The sequence below is a fragment of the Lissotriton helveticus genome, chromosome 7 (genome assembly GCF_964261635.1).
Source record: "Lissotriton helveticus chromosome 7, aLisHel1.1, whole genome shotgun sequence".
NCBI classification, from domain to species: Eukaryota; Metazoa; Chordata; class Amphibia; order Caudata; family Salamandridae; genus Lissotriton; species Lissotriton helveticus.
In genome coordinates, this window is record NC_136068.1 from 716031080 (window position 1) to 716053316 (window position 22237).

Here is a 22237-nt window from a genome sequence, read left to right on the forward strand (position 1 = left end):
ACATAGTGCATCTGCAAAAGTTATTGATCATCAGCCTAACATTCATCAAGATAAATCAATAGGTGATTTTTCAAGCAATACATTCACAAAGCTATTGAGTGAATATGTAAAGGTAATGGATGCAAAGGACTGTTATGTCTGTGTTAAGTTACCTGCTTCTGTTTCTGAGGGAGTAACATATAATATGCTTCCTCTCACTTATGCTGTTACATGTAGTGTATTAACTAGTTTATTTTATCAAACTGGACGTTTAGAATATTACTATTCAAATTATGATGAGATTTTTGCTAATGTTAAGATTGATAATGCTTTAAATAAGCATAAGAAAGCAAAACAATTGAGAGAATATTTCCTTGTTACTAACGAACTCACTTATGAGTATGCTTACAAGAATAATCTAACATGTAAATTAAGTGCTGAAGGAAAGAAATTTTTGAATATGGTTGAGGAGAGAAGAGCAATTTATAAGAGAAATGAATTAGTCAAGCAGACTAAGTCATCCTTCTGGCAAAAAGAGGATGAGAAATTAAATGGCAAAATGCTTGAAAATATTGCAATTCACATAGACAAACCTGTTAGTGGAAAGCTTTGCATTAGAAGAGATAATACACTTTTTGATAATTATTTTGTAGGTGCAAGTAACTGTGAAGATACTTATCAGATTATGGGAGGTTGGGGATTTAAAGGTGGAAAAGATCCTATCTTTCCTGGAATTTATTTTGTTTGTGGTGACAAAGCTTACTATAACCTTCCTGACCATTGGTATGGAACTTGTTATGTGGGAATTGTTTTTCCTAAAGTGTTTCATGTTGACAGAGATTCAGAAGGATTGTTTAAAATTCATAATTATGTAAATAGAGCTAAAAGAGAAACTTTTACTGAAGTTCTGGGAGATATTTTTCAAGCTGTAATACCTTTTGTTGGTATAACCCTAAATGCAGGGAGAATCAGAAAATTGTCCACTATAGTTGATAGATTATCAACAGACACTGCTGATGGATTTCAATTAGTGAATGTTGAAGTTATTGCAATTAGATCCATCGTAATTCAAGATCGTCTTGCTTTAGACATACTCCTAGCAAAAGAGGGAGGAGTCTGTGGCATTTTACATGTCCAACATTGCTGTACATATATACCTGATGAAAGTAAGAATATTGAAATGTATATTAAGAATATTACACAAATGCATTCAGAGATAATTCCTTTAGAAGAAGAAGATTTTACAGGGAAACTTTCAAAAAGGTTTCAAGCAATTAAAAACTGGTTTCATAATATCGGAAGTTCAATTCTTGGCAAGATTCTGGCACCTTTGATTATAATAGTATTCATTTTTATTTTGACTAAAGTAGGTTGTTTGTTACATAAAAGAAAGAAACAGTTGAAGGAAAAGAAGAGAATCTATAAACTCAGAAAAGAAGAGGAAAGGGAGATCGAGTTACAGGAGTTACATAGAGAGCGTCATGTTAATTGCAAAGATTATGCTGAAACAGACTTTTAGGTTTTCTAATTCAAATGAATTTGAATCGATTTCTTAAAAATTTAATTTACCAAAATTTTGAGTGCTGGTGTGGTGATTTGTTAATCACCAGATGAGGGAGTTGATGGAGCGAGATAGAAAACAAAATTTTGTTTAAACTCGCAAAGTCACATTTCCATAACATGAATAAAATTATTAATGATTTGTGATATGTCGTACTAATACAACTTAGATTAAAACTTTACACGTGGGGGGACTAACATGTGTGCTCATAAACGTGCATATTTGTTGCATCTTTTTGTTCGTGCAAAATAATAAAATAATTTATTGTTTTTGTTTTTGTCATTACTAACTGCTGCAAACTTAAAAGAAGCATGTGCTTGTTTTGCTTTTCCTTGTCTGTGTGATGTCATTTCTACTATTCTAGGTGCATATGGGTCTCATAGAAAAACGGAGACTGGTAAATATAAACGCTGCTTTATTTGTTTGCAATGGCTAGGTAACATTTTGATTAATCGGGTGGGTTAATTAATTAGTAAACCATGGGGTGGATACAGAATATACTTTATTTCTTACATTAATACTTTTCTTGTGTTTGTTTTATACTAGAAAACATAAGTTGCCTGCTTTTGGGCCTAGTCATTTGAGCCGCAGAAAAAGAGCTGATCTATAATTCTGCAGAAAGTCACGAGACGCCCATTCTGAATTAAAACGTTTATTGAAGCTGTATTCACAAAGCAAAAACTGATGAGCTGACATCATTCTGTCGGACATGGCCAAGGTCGAAAGTGAACATTTTGTCAGTCCTTAACTTGGCATCCGCGGAAGTTGTACTGAAAGTCTATGGAAGCTGCGAGGATGACTTAATACAAAGTTGCAATCGCAGGAAGCTTCTGGCTTCACGTGGAAGAGACAATGGTCTTTGTAAGACATGATTTTGTGGAACTTTTTAAGAATCGGGTGACATGTCACTTGTCACTCTCAACCAATGGGACGTCGAAGATTTCTGAAAACTTTCCTTTGCTAGTTTAGTTAGCGTAGAAAGGTATAAAAAGTCATGCCCTTAGGGTTGGGCTGGCTGCTGCTTTCTGACTTTCCGATGAGGGTGATGTGCTGCTGGACTTTGCGTGGAGCACGTAAGAATCCTCAAAGATCTTTACTTTAATTTCTGTCTATTTAGCTCAGTTAGGGAAATAGGTTTTAGAAATGCTAAACTTTATATAATTTCTTTAAAATTGATTCAATTGCTTAAATTGTATTTTTCTCATATTTCTTACCATCATGCTTGCTATATTGCAAATAAATTTCATTTATAAAACTTTCAACTTATATACCATAATTTAGAAAATAAAATCTTACTTTTGACAAACAAGCTGTTCTTGGTTATTCAGAAGTATAGGTTACCATTAGCTAGATCACGTCGCCTATGGTGGTCGTTTAAATGGTTGGGTTTTATTCTAATGACAATATTCTTTCTGCAAATGTATAAATATGTATATAGTTTGTAGATAATGAGTATATAGATTTATTCTGACCACCTGATTCAGTAGGCCCCAAATATATCAGGTTCATAAATGGGTCCATATTTAGTATAGAATTTTGTTTATAGGTTATGAAGTTGGGTAGCGTAGTTTATGATATATTTTCTATAGCCCGCTGGATCAGTAGCAGACTGGCTTTGTTAAGTTTTTTGGCAGTGTTTTCCTTGAGGATGAGGATCGTGTACAAGGTGAATACAAGTGAGTTGGCATCCAGTGAAAGCTGGGATTCAAAGATGTCAAGTTTCATATCATTGAACCTACTTTGTATTATTTCTTGATTGTTATTGGCAAATAGGAATTCTGTCTTGGTTTGGTGTTCAAGTAGGTGCTGGACATCCAAGTCTGCATTAGGTGCATGCAATGTTGGAGGTGTTGGATGTTGGAAGCAGAGGATACTAGCAGGCAGAGTTGTATATCAGCAGCATATTTCTAAATCTCTATGCTGTTGTGCGTCAGACTGTATGGAAACTTGGGCACTGCACGTGATAGGGATCTTTTGGGGTTTATAAGTGGCCATGCAAACCTACTGACGTCGACCATGTAAACAAACTGGAGTGGATTGGAAAGGTAGAAGGAGAACTAGTGAAGGACATTTCTTCTGAATACTATCCCACGTTGTCAGGCGTTCACTGTGATAGACACGGGGCACAGATGTGAATTTATCAAACAGCGCATTCGCTGACGTGTTATTTGCTGATTCTGTTCTTCACCTATTCCTCTGTGCCTTATTATCATGGGTAAAACCAAGAAATAGATAGGGTGACTAGGCATCCTGGATTTGCCAGGACAGTCCCAGTTTTCCACCAGCTGTCCCGCAGATTACAGCCAAATTGACTTGTTTCCTGGTTTTTGGAGAGGGTGGACTGAAAACAGTGGAATGCTGATTTTTATGTGTTCCAAAGCAGGGCTAGTAAGCAAATGTTATAAGAAAGCAATAATTTAATTAACAGGTATAATACTGGGTTTAAAAATGTAATTTCATGTATTTTCTTAGTACCTGTTCTGAATTTCTATGTTGATGAGCACTGGCATTCTGAAGCGCTTAGATAATGTAAAATTATAGTCCTTCTTGTATTGTTGGGAAATGCGCCGGATTTTGGTTTTTAGGTCGAGCCTGGGCAGCGCATGCGCTGCTGCAAAGCTTGCAGTAGTGGAGTATGGATTTGAAGCCCCGCCCACTCTTCGCCCATATTTTTAACTGGCTTGTGTCACTATCCTTCGTAAATGCTGGCTTCCGAGTCGTTATTAGGCTTGCTGGGCCCTCCTTGATACTGCAGTGTCTACATTTGTTACCTTTCATAACGACTGGACCTTTTACTAGTGTTGTTACATGGTCTGCTTTATAAGTCGGTGAGCACTATTTTATTTAATGCGCTTTCCCTATTCCACCCATACTTGGCAGCACGCCGCCAGCTTTCATTTTAATTTCTACTAATGGCGGTCCGCTTTCACTATATTATTTATTTATTTAAGCAGCGTGGTCCGCATTTAGCTGATGCACTAACTTATTTATTTATTTGGTGTACTAGTGCCCCTGCGGCGCTTTCACATTCATAGAGGCCGCGCCCCTCTTTTTACACAAACCGCCTCTAAAGAAAGGTACGTGGCCGGCATTAAAGTGAAATGAAGCATCTGTTAGTCAAGTTAACAAACAGATGCTTTTTTTATCAAAGCCCCCATGCTGCGGTTTGACTTTAATGTCGGGCCCGCCCCTTTCTTTAGACGCCGCTTGTTTAAAGAAAGGGGCATGGCCTTCATAAATGTGAAAGCGCCACATGGGCGCTGGTAAAAAAACAAATCCCTGCAATGCAATAGGTCTCGCATTTGCGAGAGTTTGAGCTGTTGCATTCACAATAGCTGAAACTCACGTTAATACCGGACCTATTGCATGGCAAATGCTTGTTTGCATCTGGTCGCCCTAGAAGTAGGCCTCCAAAGACACCGGTTCGTGCCCGCCTGGCTCTGCCCCAGAATGCCACAGGCGTCTGTCTCGCAGAGCCGAAGATAATATTAAATTGCCTTATTCTCCTTCGGAATTGCATTTTCCCCTAAGCTATTCGGGAGCGCTCCCTGCACGTGCCGAAGGATGCGAAAAAATACCGAGCCATCCACCCTAGAGCCCCAGCAGACGCCAGGAGTAATGAGAGTGAAATGAAAGAAACACAGGGTACAGGGCCTTTGTTCCTGCCCCGGCACCGTGAAGCAGCAGAAAGGACAGGAAAAAGAAATATGTGCGCACCACACAAACATATACAAGAAAGCTGTTCACTGCGATCTGTATTTGATCACGCCCCTGTTTCATTTCGAGGTTTTGCAGCTCCACCACCTGTGGAACTCTTCTGGGGACACCTCGGGCACGTTTGAATTTACCAAGTCATCTAGTCTGTTATTTTCGCCAGATCCTTTTTTCAAATGCCATAATTATTGAATAGTATAGCACACTACATACATTCGTTTTCTGACCTTAATTACCAACTAAAACGTACTCGTTTTTATCAACCTTGCGAACATGACAAGCTAAGGAAGCCCTGCTAGGGTTCGAAACTGCAGTGTTCACTTTACAACCCCTTTGGTACCCGCACATTGCGTTTTCAGCCCTGGGCTTTTCTTGTGCAAATCATTGTATCCTGTTAATTTAGTTTAATGCAGTCACTTGAAATAAATACATACTGCAAAGTTACAGAAGGCAATATTTTATTTATTTAAACAACCTCCCTGCCACCTGGTCACCGTGTGCTCAGCTAATGATGCCGCTCTGCTGGTTGTAGTTTTGCATATTTTAGGTTTCTTCACTGCTAGAGAGTTAGGGCTTTGAGAAACCCCATTGCCTGAACAGACCATCACTGGGTTCCAACAGCCCTGTTGGTCCTGAGACACAGTTGTCAGGTAACACAAACACAATACTTTCTGTGAAGTGTTACAGTATGTGTCATCACCGTTAGACATTTTCGTCAGTATCCAACATGCGGTTTTCTCTAAGAGTCGCGTCCATGCTTCTACCCATTCCATGTTTTCCTTTCTTGCTGACTTTTTCAGACCCCCTTCACAAACTGCTGCCATTAGGGTTACTGTGCGGCACTGTAAATAGGGCGGCCATTTTTTTATATTAAATGCTTCTAAATATAGTGTCTGTTGACAATGGTGGTGTTAGTGACACTTGCAAGCACTTACAAGCAAACCATATGTAATCCATTATCTACAGCATGCCTCGTAGCTCAAAGAGACAAAGGCTAATGTATGTCCTTGATCCAATGGGAGGTATAATCATCTCTCCACTCAAAGTAAAATTGAAATCAGTCAAGAGATCTATCTACAATGGTGTGTAAAAAAATAAATAAAGATAACAAGAGAGAAAAGTGAAGGTGCCTCGTGAACACTTATATGTACTCATGACTGAGTCACCAACAGTATCATCATTGGCACATTCACCAACATAAAAAACAGGAAGTAATTAATCTTAGAGAAACTGTCCCTCAAGCTTACTCCTGTAACAGCTGTCTCTATGAAATCATCAGCACTCATGGTGCTGTCTTATATTCATTCACTAAATTTAGCTGTCCCTCAGGGTAATGCTTCATTCAATCTAGGGTTAGTAATCTCACATTAATGGGACCAAACTTCAAATTGTGTGAGGTGCCTAAATACTCATAACTTTATTCAAGAAGCCCTTCAAGAAGAAGAATAAAAATAGCTTACCATAAGGAGTTATCTGCAGCTAGAGAGTCAACATGTTTCAGCACTTGTGATGCTTTCAAGTGCTTTCATCAGGACCAAATGTTTACATTGTTAGCATTAATCCCCCTCATTTCATTAGGGTTGTGCTTTACCTTTCAATGAAGAAACTACTTCGCTTTTGTGTCCAATTTCCCCACACCACACAATAATGCCTCATTGGCACCTTCATCAATGAGTTTTGCTCTCCCACATATGTGGGTCCTCACAAGATTACCAGCTGTCCCAACTTGTTAATGTGTTGTTTTGGCGTCCTTGAAAAAGCACACTAGAGGGCAGAAACATGTTGTCTAAGAGGGGTGAGGGATAAGGTTGCCACCTGGCCAGTTTTATGCCGTATGAACATTATTTAATATCCTGTCAGTTCAAAACGTTTAAAAAAATCACCTAAATCCGGTATGTTTTCCCCTTAGCAGTCAGCAGCAGCTCCTAAGCTGTGGCAGGGGAGCATCGCCCCCGCTGCCAGCACTTTAAAAAATATGAAAAATAAAATGATAATAAAATAGGTTTAAAGCCCGTTTTATTATCGTTTTATTTTTCTCTAGAGCCTAGGCTTGGGGGCAGGGCCGGGGTGCTGATAGGCTGGAGGGGAGTGATGGGCACTGACTTCACTGTGCATGTGGGGTTTGGCCGGCTTTCTCAGGCCAGCCAAACCCACATGCGCAGCACCAATTATTAGATCCGCACTGCTGCATTCATTGCTCCATTGAGGGGTGGATAGTGTAGTGAAAATATGGCAAAATTATAGATGCAATCCCTCTGGAAATTGAAACATTTAAATTATTTCTATCCCACTAAATTTGCATCTTTCACTTTGTGATTCAATTTTTTCCACTGGTAGGACTAGCCCCCTTTGGTTGTCTCTTTCTTCCCCTGACCTTTGAGTGCTTATTTTGCTTCACATGAACTCGCTCATCGACCCCGCGCACTCGTTGAGGGATGAGCCTGTAATGCATTTCATAAATATAACAAAACTGTTTTGAAACAGGTTGTGCAGCAGGTGATGGATGTGCTCATAAGGGACTCTACTTACTCCTGTTTGATGGAGGATATTTACCTCTCTGTACGCTGGCTGATTTGCTGGGTTCCACGCGGACCCTCAGGCACTAATTTGTTCATGTCTGGGCCTTGTCAGTAATATTGTTTCCTTGAAGGATGGATCCAAATCCTACGCAGAAATACTCCTGATATGAAAAGAACTCACTCCCGGAGACGGAGATGAAAAATGTTGTCTAGTCCCTAACTGGTACTCAGAATTTAACAAATTGTGTTAGGGCTGGGAAAAAACACGCCCGCAAATGGAATTGATATTGTGTGTTATGATAATATGTTGGGGAGAGAAAACTGGTGGGCTTCAAGCACATGAATTGTGCCTGGAAGGCTAGGTCGGCCTAGTGGCAAAACTAACTTGTGTCGGGAACCACCACCCACCAGTCCCCGCAGAAAGGATGGCGTTATGCTCTCAACAAGCATTGTCAAACGCAGTAGGTTTCATGTTCATACTCAAAACCTGACAAAAGCAGTCCAAATGCCTGCCACAGTGTAAAGCATTAAAAGAAAGATTCCTTTGGGTAACATTATGCTTGAATGAGATCCAGAATTGAATGTGTGATGGCGCAGTTTAAAATAGCCCTTTGTGCAGTCCACTGCAGGCAAATAAGCACCCAAGCAGCCAGTAGAAAGAAGGTAAAGCTAAAGTACCTTTGCTGGCTGTTTCAAGATGCCATAAGCCAATGGCTGAGGAAAAGAAAACAATGGTTAAAGGAGCCAATGGGTGAACGAGGATGAACCAAAGTCCCCTGTACCACGTATAGAATACGAGTCTGCCACAAACGGCACAAGCACCAGTACAAATCAAACCTAAAAAAGAATAATGGAGGATATGATATGGTCTAGTTGCTCCACGAGGACTGATTTTTTGTTTCTCTCAGTTTCCAACTAAGCTATATTGTGTAATCTTTGGCAATTCACTTTGTTTACCTCTTCCCCATTACTCTTAATGCCTGCATTAAGGACTGTACAAAAACTGTGCCTTGCTTAAGTGTTTCATTCCCTCTCGGTGAGATAAACCATCCATGGGCAATGAGATTGCACTGAATGTCACGAGCCAATCAAACAAGTCTGATCATGCATGCTGTCGAGGAAATGTGCTTTTTTGCATACAAATTGAGACGCCGCTTTGCGAAATCAAAAACGACTGGCCTCTCTTCTCCAGCAAATTGCAGAGTAATTTAATTTGTTGTTGGTTTATGCTATTTGACAGTTCCCCGTTTGTACTTGATGCAGGTTGTTACACTGAATTACCCTCTCATAATGGGCACATAATGCCAGATATTGGCCCGCAGGTTAGCTTGGTAATTGAATAAGGAATGTCTCGACGAGCTTCACGATTTCTTTGCAGTGCCAGGAGGATACCAGCTTTGAATTGCAGTTTGAGTGGTGAACAGTTAGGAAACACTAGCCTTGCAATAAACTGTGCATGTCTTTATAATGTCAAATGTATGCTTTTCCCTGAACATTTCTCTTTCAACTATCTAAGACAATAACATTAATGTATATGCTTCAGCCAGTACTTCTTTACCATTAGGAATTCCTCTGGGTCGTATTCCATTGCATAGTTTTAGCTCACTCTGGTGCAATTACAGTCAAGGACTGACCATATGCAAATATACCTCAGCTCACTTTGAAAGAACCAATCAGTTGTCATTGTCAAAGGGAGCCTTCCTAGGAAGGAGAGGGGGCGTCCCTAGATGTGGGTCCTGACTTATTTGTGTCTATGGATTGCACTTCACTGATGAGGTCCAAGAAAGGCTGAAACCTTTCTGGGGTTGCAATGGTTACCGTGCAAACAGGTCACAGACAAACTGTTAAATGGCTCCTCCTATAGGAATGGGATAAGGCACATTTGCATATGGTTAGTCCTATTCTGCAGTGGCTCACATAGGGCATAGAACACTATACAATGGAAATCCTAGTAGTTAAGAAGCGTTCACATAACTGTTTCCATCATTTTCAAGCATCAGTTTTTTCATTGTCTCACTCTTCCCATATAAATATTAATGGTTATCTTTTGTTGTTGTAACAATATAGGACTTAGTCACACAACTTTGTTGCACAGAACAAAGAAGGTATTCTTCTTCAGTGTCAATTACGTTTATTGCAATGACCTCAGAATGACGAAAGGCTAAGATAGGCTCATAAGGAATCAAACCTGTAACTCGTGATTTGCGCCCTGATTTCAGAATCACTGTATGAATCTATGAAGCTATTTAATGGCATTTCACAGATCGCCATCTCATAGCATTTCAAAGAGGTCACAAAAATAATGCATTACTTGACAGCCACAACTAGATTATCTTCTCTGTTTAGGCAGTTAGCATCTTTGAGGTCAAGATGTTCAAAATGAAGTTGTCCTACTCTTCAGAACCTCCCTTTGATTACACTAATCCACCAGTGGCGGCCGGCACAGGTAAGCGTGGTGAGGTGGGGAAGGGAGCGGCAGAGGGGGAAGCAGACAGATGACAGAATAGGTATTATTTAATGATTTAATTATACATATTCCATTGTCTGTCGACTTAACCCCTACCCCACCACACCCCGCCCCACCCCACTGTGTTTACATGTACCGGCCGCCACTGTAATCCGCAGTCAAGTTCAGCCCAGTTAGGAAGTTGTATTGTAAATGGAGTAAACATTTTTCGTTCTTCGCTTTGTCTCCGCTTGTTACAGAAGACATTGAAGTATGTCAAAGTCTTTAATGGTCCACCTAATTGCTGTGGTTACTTCCACTGCTTACTCCTTCATTTCTGTTTGTTCCTTCAGTAATTCCTCTTCTTGGTAGTACCTCAAATATGGGAGGTACTCTAGTCTCTGGCATGCAAATGACTTACTCTACACCCTGCTGGCCTCTAAGCAGTTCCTACTTCGTCGGTTCAGCAAACTGAATATCAAACTATGCAGCCCGACGTTTGTACTGTCACTTGCTTAAATTCTGCATTTGCACATGCATTAATGCTGAATAAAGGCGCGCGTCTTTTGAAGCACTCCACCTGACTTTCAATTGAGGGTCAATAGATGTTTTTCTGATTATGAAATGTCTGCATTGTTTGCCATTTCTGTGTCTCCTCCTCTCGTAGTAAGTTCCACCTTCCCCCATGCGATCTACAGTCTGAAGGTCACACTCTCTTCTCCGCCCGCAGGCGTTCCTGTACCACGGCTATCTCATTTAAATTACAATTTGTTTAACTATGGTAAACAGAGAGCCTTCGATACGCACTGAAGCCACTCGCAGTTGTGCAGAGCGATTAGTGATGGAATTAGAAGGCGGATAGATGTTTGTTTCTGTACCTCTGCTGGTGGCTTTCAGCCATGTTGGAAATCCATGCCACTGTTTTACAATGCAAAACAAGAAATGAAGGTGAAGCTAGTGTGTGCACTAAAGACACAGCATCAGGGGTGTCCGGCAATCATGGTTGAGTCAATTAGAGGGTGAGAGACAACACTAGCGCGTGATTCACTGATGAAGGGACACAAATCTACCAGTGGGTTCATTCTAATTAGGGGACACAGCAGTGACGTGAGCTCACTAAAAAGTGAGCACAATACTAAAGGTGAGGTCTCACTAAGATAAGATGCAAGCCTTTAGGTAAATCTTGCAAAATGATTTGACACAACACTTCATGTGAAGTCCACCTAACTAGTGGACACAAAACATCAGATGAGGTCTATTATGCTGTGTTATGTTGTTGGTAGTTGTATCGCATAAATGTGCCATAAGTATGCCTTGCAAACCGCTAATGCAGTATAATGGGACTTTTTCACACAGTAGTCGGTTTTTAGATGTTTCATATAGCACCTGAGAATATATCGATTGAGAGTAGATTTGATACTGTTGTTCTTTGGTTATAGCCCAGCTGTGAGAAATACCGTGTCACATGTAAATCCTTTAGTACAGTGGCTTCTGTCTGAAAAATATATTGTGAGTGTAACAGAGAGGCTATGTTGAAATAAGCTGTTTTGACTTTGTATTGATGAGTGAATCACTACGCTCGGGATGGCTTTTGGCACCGTGCTGATTGCTTGATGTGTAGTGTAGGTGTAAGGAAGATATACAGCTGTGTTTTTGCATTGTATTCTAACTAATTGCCCTCTATGTATAACTACTAACTGATGATATTCAGAAGGATGTATCTTTTTCTACCAAAATGCCACCACAACAACATTATCAGGACGTTCATGTGATTCGGCTGAATTACCCCAAAATTATCTACATCAGTGTCCCTGAAAATGCAGTCCAGAAGCTCCAAATGATTTGAAATCAAAACGCTGGATTCTCCCTGACAATAAAGAAACAGGTCCCTAGTACATCTGCACTAAAAGAGGTGCAGTTGTTCCAGCAGCACAGAAAATTAAATTCGAAATATTCATCACCATTTTAAAGGTGTTCAGGGGTCATGGTCCGCCAGCCCTTTAGAAGTTGCCTCAGAATTACTCCCTTGGCTTCTGCCTTTGGTCATGTCAGGCGAATCGGATCACTCAAACCTAATATAACTAGAAGAAACATGGTGGCATAACAATCAGACTTCCCACCCCCTCCAATGAAAAAGAGGTCATTACAGTAGTTCAAGAGAGCTGAAGCCACTCTTTCAGAACTACCCTAAAGTTGGCACAAGCCGCATCTTTAACTATGCATAGAAGTATGCCCATCAGGATCCCACCATCAAACAACTATCATCTGAACTTGTGTGTCAAACTTCAAGCCAACTCTATGAAAAATAATTAAATAAATTAATATTTGTCAAGTGCATGAATTGCTATACAATTGCACTTCAAAGGAACAACCAGCCTTCACAGGGACTAAAGTCATATTGATGATTTTCGGCTTCACCTGGGTGTTCCCCTTTTCTGTGTATTATACAACTTGCTTTCAAACACGTGAGTTAGAAACCAACTTTGACCTATTGATGCTTTTTTTAGATTGTTTTGACAATGTAGTGGCAGTTGATATTCTAGATTTTAATATTTTTGGAGGTCAAAATAAAAAAAACGTTGATACTGTAGTGTAACACCTTCTACAAACAACAATGGAATTTGAAAACTCCTGCTTCACATGACTGATGGTCGACAAACTAGATGCCTAGAAAACTAGGTCCCCGGTATGACTTATCATGAGTCATTTAGACACTGTTCCCAATACTCCCGACCCCTTTCAGCATTAAAAAGCTATCTAATATAAATCATTGATGACTAATAAACAAAGTTGCAACAATCCATGCATTTGACTGTACACTGTTTGTTGTGCATTACAAATGTAGCTGTTACATGCCCTCATTACTCAAGACGATGCCTGCTTCGAAACATCAATTTTCAGTTCCCTTCCTGCCCCTTATCATACAAAAGTATTCAACGTACTGCTCCCAATAATCATTTTAGTCTTTGAACAAGTGTATCTTTGTCATGTTATATTAAATCAAAGAAGACCATGTTGTGTCCTACATAAAAATATATAGACTGGATACAGAATACCTCCAGTCATGTTTGTGGGATGCTCGCTTCCCAGCATCGTGGTGTCTGGGTGCCAACACTATGAATCATGATTGTAAGCCCTGCAGGAGAGAGGATGCTGTGTTTGGGTGCAGTGCAGGGGTGCCAGACATGCACATCATCATAGCTCACGCTAATCCTGCAATATTTCACATTTTCAAACTAAAGCCGAGCTACATAAATCTTCTCTATACTTTAGTCTGGCTTTTCAAGGCTTCTTGCCTGCATTTAGAATACCTCTACTAAACGTGCAGAGATTTATAGAGCCCCAAAGAAATTATAGAAGCCAGCAAAGTAACATTGCGACTGTGGTCCGCAAGTTAAATAAGCATTGCTACATGATTTCGTATCCCAGAACTTGTAGCTTCATCCCTATGAAGGTTTACTCAAACAAAAATAAAAAGCCAAAATATGTTGTCACAGCATCACACATATGTAACAATTGATTTTTATCGTGTAATTAACAGTCGGATACCTGGCACTGTCCTGGCATCATGTAACTCTTCCATTTGAATATGTACCTTATTATATGCACGTTTTTTGCTACTGGTGTAATTTTACAACCTGCACCATCACATCACTTGTTTAGTTCTATCACCATATTTGTTGTTTAGTATCTAGTAACTCTGTAGGAACGTTAGGGCTGATTTAATCTAATTAACTTTCCAGGATGGCATTTAACGAAGTAGACTTTGGGAGACGAGGTCTCTGTGCTACACAGATCCTGGAGTTTTACTTATTTTTGCCACTCTGGGGCACGTGCCACTGGCAAGGGTTAATCAAGGTCAAGTAAAGAGCTAGATATCAATAAGGCTTCAAAGGTTGGCAAGTGGATTCAGTGCTGGGGCCACCATAACAAGGGCTCTTCCCTTGAACTACCATGGAAGAAGCAGAATGTTTCAGTGGCAGACCATACAGCACATGGGCAGGGTTTATAATGACACGTGATGTCGCCCAGTGAATTATGTCACAGTAGATCTCAAAATCCACCTTACATCCTCAACCAAGCAACATCCTAGAAGGTCTAATGGTGGAAATGTTCAGTGATGTAAGACTGCCCATTTGATGGTCCCTTTAATCTTTACATGATCAAAGGAAGGTCTTGTTAAAAGCACAGAACACAAAACAGAGGGATTTGAATTCAGAGTAAAGCACCACTGGGAGCCAGGAATTAATTTAAAGGACCAGAGAAATATGGCCATTGTAGTGCTTGCCTGACTATAATGTGACAACTGCTTCATGAGCTCTTTGGAGTCTGCAAATGTTGTCATTTCCAAGAACGTAGTAATAGCCTAATAAGCATGAAATGAAGGTCACCTTCCCTGCAGTTCTGTCAGTTGAAGGTAGCAGATGGATAATCCAACAGTAGTGAATGTTAAGGTGTTAAGTAAGGCTGTGGTAATAGCATTGTGAGAATTGTAGTGTATTACATGTTATGGTTGTGCGACCTCACCATGTAATACACTCTCACAACAGTCTTGGGTCTATTCCGGCTTATTTGTAAAACCTTTAACTCCACCATGGGTATCTGTGGCTTTGATCATCAAGGCTTAAAGAAAGGAACTAGTTTAAAGCACTTAGAAGCACCAAACAACAAAATAAGAAAGCCACTCAACACAAAAGATATCCAACACCAATTTAGAAAAAGAAGTTATATTTTTATGAATTTTTAGACACCAAGATGAGCAAAATCCCCTGGAGGGTCCCAGAGATATGGATGGATTTTTAAGTAAAATGTAAATCTCAGCTTTTTAGGTCAAAGAGCAAGAAAGCAGTGGTAACTCTAAAGTTTAGAAAAGTTTGAAAGAGTTGTGTTCGGTTATGCCGGTCCGAGTGGGGAGACCAAATCCAGCAGGGAGAAGGTCGGGGGCCAATAAGATGTTTTTGGGCTGTCACCTGGGCACCAAAGCAGTCTGAAGTCCAGTTCCATACTTTACATCAAGACCACTATAGACTTCAATGGAGTAGTCCTGATGTTGGGGATACAGTATGCTGAGGATCATGAAAGATGCTCTGGGTGCTTTGTAGTTCACGGGGGTGTCCTTGTGGTTATTACTCAGTCCACGGTCCATGGGTGACTTCAGCCACAGGGCTCGGTGTCCCTCGAAGTCCTCTTTGAGCCAGTAGAAGGCCTGCTGTGGTTGTCCTACCAGTCTCCAAAATCAGTGGGTCAAGCAGTATCCTTTGGTGAAGGCTGGGGCCCATCTTTGGTGACCAATCTGGACACAGAGGACACTCCCAGGTCCAAAAGAATCAGGTGTACCTGGTGGCAGTCGAGGAACGGTCCGTCTCTTGGTTCACCCTGCGGCGGTCAACAGCAATTTGAAGAATGTGGCTACTGACTTGCCAAAGTGGGCTTTTTCAGCTTTGATGGCCCTGGTGCTAGCTCCATGGGGGTCAGTCAACTGACCAATGGAGTCACTTCTTTGGTCAGGGGCTCAGAAATGACTTTTCCATGAGCTAGAACCCACAGGCAGAGTCATTTATTTGCTAGCAAAAGGTGTGGATGTGTGACATTTAGCAATCTCAGAGTGAACTATTCTGGCCACTCTCAAGATGTCTGAACCCTTTCTTGGATGTTAGAAGCTTGGCAGTGCTCCCTAGAGGTGTGACTACCTGTACGTTACATGCCCACGAGAAAACTGGCTCAGGCGTTGGTCTCCCCTCTTCGTTCCCGCCGCCAGCCTGTCTACCTGAACAAAGGGGCAGCCCTTCAGGAGTGTGATCGCCCACCAAAGACAGCTGCACTTTTGAAGCTCGCCTTTTGGGCCAACAGCCTGTGTGGCTTCCTGCGAGAGGAAGCTTACAACGCCCTCTGAAGCAGGCTGCTATTGTTCCTGAGCCTGGGAGTAATTCACAGTACTCTCCAGGAGGGCAGAAGGCTGTGTCATAGCCAGCAATCATGCATGGACACTGGACAAACTGGACGACAGAGTGGCAACTTTCTAAATGTTGCCTTTTCTTAAAAGTAACATTAACTTCAACTTGGGCATCAAGTCAGGTTTAATGCCATGATTAATTTGATATCTTGAAGTATCCATTTTATTAGTTCCATTTAGAAGCTAGCCGGACTGAGGTGTCAGCCGGTAACTCTGTGTTAGCCAACGGCCTACTAACTTTTCCACAGCAAAAACACCAGTTTGGACGTTTTGCTGTTAGGACATGTCAAAAGTACATGTCCTACTTAACCCCTTCCGTGCTCCCGTTGGCCCTCGCGAGCACTACCTCCCTGGTGCTGCGAACGGCCAACGGCTGACGCAGCCCGCCCACTCCATGGAACGCCCGCACTGCGGCAAAATATTCGCCGTGGTAAATGGGTTAATAATATACAGCTCCCTCCCTTAGGCATCCATATGCCTTTCTTAGGGTAGACTTTCATATATTGTAGACGGGATTGGGAGCTTTGCCATTGGTTTATAAGGCCAAGTCGAACAACCACTTTTAAAACTAATTTTCCAGCCTGCAGTGGCAGGCTGGGAGCCATTTTGTGCTTTGTCACATACAGAGTGGCACCACCAGTACTTCAGCCCTGGCGGGACACTCTGTCTTCAATGCCCTCTGTACCCTCGGTACCATATACTAGGGACTTATAAGTAATTCAACTTATTCCAAATGGAGTTAGCCAATTCAACATACATGTAGTAATGGGTTAGAACACTGGCACTGAGGACTGTTTAGCGGGCCTCAGTGCACTCTGTATCAAAAAACCAGCAGCATCAGTCCAAAATGTTGGGGATGATTATGCAGAAAGAGGCATTTCCTTATCAGCATTCGCCTTGACTCTTAGCTGTGGTGCGTAATAAGAGTAACAGAAAGTAGCAATGACATTATCCAGTTTATTACTGAGAGTTCGATTGTTAAGAAGTCCCAAAGGCATCCATTCTCACTACACTGAAGGTGCTGGTGGTATATTTGGGGTATTTTGCCCCTGCTAATATTCCATTACAGGCCTACTTAGGTGACCAGCCGTGCTTCAACACAATTTCAGGAGGACTCACTTTGAGGTTTAAGGGATCCAGAGGCAGAGGCTGTGAAGCCTCACCGGGGCAGGTGGCGGGATTCCAGTCAGGTAATTCACGGCTCACCTGCTCGTGATGAGAAAGCCACGGTCCGCGCGCCTCTTGCGGATGAGGTGCGCGAGTTGAACCTTTGCCTCCTCGAGGCCGCCCTGGCCGCGTGACTGACAGCCCGCTCCCCGCGGCCCGCGCGCGAGACGCTGGACTCTCGCCCCAGATGGCTGCGCAGAGTCCTTGGGCGGCAAATGATGCATCATTGCAGATGTCAGTTTGCATTAGACGGCAGGCCCGTCACATTAGGCTCAGGCTCCGAGCTGGCAGTTCCCATATCCCGGCGCCGCTTGAGCCGGACTGCTATCCCTACTCCCAGGGCTTTAAGTGGGATGAAAAAACTGGGGGGTCTCTCAAAGGGGCGTGGCCAGTGTAATTAGGGGCGTGACTTTAAAACACTTACGCTAAAAATCTGTGTTTATCATAGTGCGCCGCCCGACTTGTATTTTGCTGTTTCTGTCATTGCATCCAGATATAAGATACAAGTAACATCATACCTACAACAAGGCAGGACTATTGGCTTTGTCAATGGTTATTAGTTGCATAAGATAAATAAGCTGCAACTATGGCCTCTTACACATAATATTGAAAAAGCTTCCACTTAAAGCCCTGGTGACCCTCCCACAATTTTGCTGCTCTTGCGTTTCAGAAAGAGAAGGGAAATCCAGAAAGAAAATGACTCTTTAAAGGATTTCCCTTCCCCTACAACGCTCACCTGGCATGACGTCATGGATGTAACTTCTCTGCTAGTGAGAAGTGAGGGCAGCGCACATCGAAGTGCCTGCTGTCTGGAAACGGGTCTCTATCGGCTGTTTTGCGAGCTGGCACTTTTTTCCCACTGCAGTGACCGCAAAAAAAAAGACGGACCGCCTGTGCCAAGGCTCAAAACAGAGCCCGATAGAGACCCGTTTCGAGGCCCCCTTAAAAAAACTGCCGGTGCTCAGACCCCTTCAGACCCGGCCCACTTAAAGCCCTGCCTACTCCCCTCATCAGCAGGTACGGGGCTCCTCAGAGCAGGCGCGCGAGCGGCTCGCGCACTCTGTGCAAGGCCCGCGAGGAAGCGCGCGCTCGAGTCGCACATGAAGACTCCAGCGGCCCGGACTCAATCAGTGTAATATATCGAGCAGGTGATCACCGCAGCCGGCCTCACGAGGGCAGGAGGGTCCTTTCCGTTAGGAGGACACCGCAGCATCCAGCCGGTTGTCTGCCTGTTTGTCGCTTTTCATCTGATTTTTCATCCCTAGGTGTCTTCATGTGGCTCTATTTATCCATAACTGTCTATCTGTTCTTGTTGTATGCATATGTTTTATCACTGTTATTGTCTATCTTGCGTTCTGCTTATATTTCCGTCTCGGTAAATGTTTTTGCTCTTTATGTTTCTTTGTATCTGTCTCTCTCATTCCATCTGTGCCTTTTGTAACTATAGATCTTTCTCACCTTATTTTACCTGTTTCTCATTTTCTCTGTTTACGTTCTGTCTGTCGCCTTATCTCTTTCTGTCATTCTGTGCTTATCTGACAATACACCTCTTTTTCTTTATTTCGCTCTCTCCATTGTTCTTTCTCCAGTCTCTGCTTCTCTGTATCTACCCTTTTCGCTTTGTTCCTCTGTCCATCTCCAACTCTTTCTTGCTCTCACTCGCTGTATTTGTCTCACTGTTTCTCTCTGTGTCCTTTTTTCCCCGGCTCACTTTTCTGTTTTTCGGTCTCTCTTCCTCATTGCCTTTTCTTCTTCATCTCTTCCGTTCTGCCTCTCTCTGCTTCGGTCTCAATAAATGAGGAATTAAATATCAAATACCCGTGGCTGAACGGTTTGTGTTTGTGTAAACCATTTGCAAACTTCTAATAAAAGTGGTGCTTGAAGTTCGTTGTTGTTCAATTTGTTTCTTTCCTGTGCAGTGGTAAGCAGGGTTCGTACGTCAGTCATTATAATATATTATGTTCAGGTTTCCTCAGTAGTGATATTAACAATTTATACAAGGTGCTCCACCCACTTAACTACCGCCTCGCGTGTTATGAACAGCATTTTACGACATTCTGTGAACTGAAATTTTAGTATTTAATATAAAGAGCTGCAAACGATTGCCTATTTTTAAGGCCAGAGCAGGATTTTGAGATATAAACTTACTCTTTCTTGATTGAAAGGGACAAGATAACATAGATGTCATTTAAACCCCGCCTTTCCCCGTGGGATTTCATAGTTGTAAGCTCTTGACTGTGCTTCCCCCTTCTGCTCTGTGCTATTTATATCAGTCAATCTTATGAAATAATAAGATTGCCTTTTGTCGGTTCCCGTGGGAGCCCCTCAGAAATCCTTATTTGATTACAGTGGCGATCTTGCCAACCTCTCCAGATCTGCCCGGAGACCTAAATGAGCAATGACGGCCTCCGTATCACAAATCAAGCTTATTTTATTTACCCATGACCCCCACTTCCAGGGGTTGCCATTCATTTGTACATCTCAGCATCATCAAAGCAGATACTACAGACCAACGAATGTTGTAAAAGGCTCATTCAGTGTCTCGCTAACATTACCAACATCTCAAGTCTACTATTTAGAGGTGAATCTAACTCCTTGGTACAGGATTATTCTAGGCCATTCTAGTAGCCTTATTTATTCCAATCGGGGCAACTGGAATTATGTGATTCTGAAGCATTTTCGACAAAATTATAGATTTGCCACATAATCCTGCATCTGTTGCAGAACTTGCCTTTTTGTTGCAGCATCATTTTGCCAATCCTTCACATAAAATGGCCCTCTGTTGTTGCATAAGTTCAGTGGCTCGGTCTATAACGAAGTCTTATCCATGGAAAAACCTATTTGTTTTAAAGTTCATTCATGACCTTTCCAAACGAAATCCTACCGCATCGGGCTCTATTGATCCTCTGCAGGCAGGCTCCGAGAATTCCCTGTGGCCAATGCTGATGCTGCATTCCGCAGCATGAGAGCAGCTTCAGGATTGGCCTGAGTGCTCTCGATTTGCACTCCCAGGGAGACTGGGAGCCTGTGCCTGCTGTGTCCAACCCGGCAAGGCAGCTCAGGTTGGAGACACCTTCAGTGCGCATGTCGGTTTGGCCAACCTCAGACGGCCAGCCTAACCCACATGCCTACTGAAGGCAGAGCACACCACTCCCCCTCACTGCCATTCATCTCCCTGGCCCTGTCCCCAAGACTCGGCACATAGAAGAAAAATAAAACTATAATAAAATGGGTTAAAAACGTGTTTTATTATCGTTTTATTTTTCAGGTTTTTGAGGGTGCTGGCAGGGGAGGTGGCACTCCTCCACCATAGCGGAGGAGCTGCCACTGATTAAACAACACTTGTTGCTTGCACATCACTCTAGTCTTTCAGCAGAGCCCATAGAATAGAAATCTAGCAGTAAATGGCCACTATTTCCTAAGGTGGCAGAACCTCAAACTTGAAAAGTGATAATGGAGAGAACTAGGCATGGCGGGAACTGGTCTTGCTTGCTTGAGACCTGCAAATTAGGTAGATTACTGGACATTGGGAGAGAATACAGTGCATCACTCATGGTCTCCCACTCAGAATTAGAGGGCTGGCTTAACCAGCGGTACCCTGTAACACAAGCATGTGCAATGGACTTCTGTCAAGCTGATGGTCTCTCTCATTCTCTTTCACGCAGTCTGACGCTACAGATGGACCGTAGTAGGTTACATCTCCTTGAGCTTTTATACAGGAAAAGTTAAGGAATGGACAAATGTTTTTCCAAATAGTTAAAATAGTAGTTAAAATAGAGAAGGTATGAGTTTTGCAGACTTCAGTGCTTTACCAAAGTAGTAACCAACATTGCAGTATAGCCACACAAAGCGTGCATGAAAAAAGAAATACAGTATGGGCCATCTCATAGAGCTGAAATTTGAAAATGGTTCCGTAATTATTTTCACGTTTATATGAAAAGGAGAGTGGAAGGTAGGAAATGTGGCCTAAAGACAAAAGTTACTCACTTTGGAACTGGGGAACCGAGTTTGAGTCCTGACAAAGGCACAACATCCTGTGATTCTGGGCACATCACTTAATACCCACATGCCTAAATAAGCATAAATCAAACGTTGTGTAATGTGATTTGGTGCACTTGGGCCAAGTTCATGCTATATAGAACTGCCAAAAAACATAGAAGGTAAATAGAAGAGGCACCTTTGCAAAAGAACTTGGCCACCGTATTGGGGCGTAGCTTCTTGCATTTGTATTTGAAGGCATTGGGGGTGGGTCATGGGAGGGAATTAAATAATAAACAAAAAAATACACACCTGTCTGTCACTGCCACCCACCATCGCCTCGTCTCGGTGCTCTGTCCTGCTTTCAGGGCAGGAAGCAGGATGCACCCGGCTCCCAGCCTCTCACTAGCCAATGACAACGCTGCAATGAAGCGTTGTGTTTGGTCTGAGTGCCGTGGATTGGCGCTCAGCCAGGGAATAGGGGGCTGGGCATGTTCTCCATGCAGGCTGTAAGGCTGCTTGCATTGAGAACATTCATGCACACTTTAGGGAGTGCAAACCACTCCTCCCCTCCCCTGCTTTGTCAGCAGAGCAGCCTCGCCCGTCCTGCCCGCAATGCTGCCGCAACAAGGAAAAAATAAAATGATAATAACTTAGCGTTATTATCATTTTATTTTTTCTTTAGTGGCACTGCTAGAAAGCAGTGGGGTGATGCTCCTCCGCTTTAGCGGAGGAGCCGCCACTGGCTTCTTGTCACACTGATTGTAAGCAGAAGAATTTGATTATAAATGTTTGTATATTTGACACTAAGTAGAGACTCAGTGGCACTTCTCCGCATTTGCAAGGTGTTTCCTGGACCCTTTGTAACTAAGTTAAAAACTATGACTGCTTCACATATTCGAGTGAATACAACACTTTAT

The 22237-nt window shown here is 42.2% G+C and overlaps 1 protein-coding gene across 1 annotated transcript in view; it reads left to right on the forward strand.

Annotated features, from left to right (window-relative positions):
* Positions 1 to 22237, forward strand: part of PPP2R2B (protein phosphatase 2 regulatory subunit Bbeta) — a 304244-nt gene that overhangs the window by 231858 nt on the left and 50149 nt on the right. The window contains exon 5 of the mRNA XM_078653298.1: positions 10120 to 10219. Within this exon, the coding sequence (XP_078509424.1) occupies positions 10120 to 10219 (100 nt within the window). The remainder of the gene's footprint in view (positions 1 to 10119; positions 10220 to 22237) is intronic.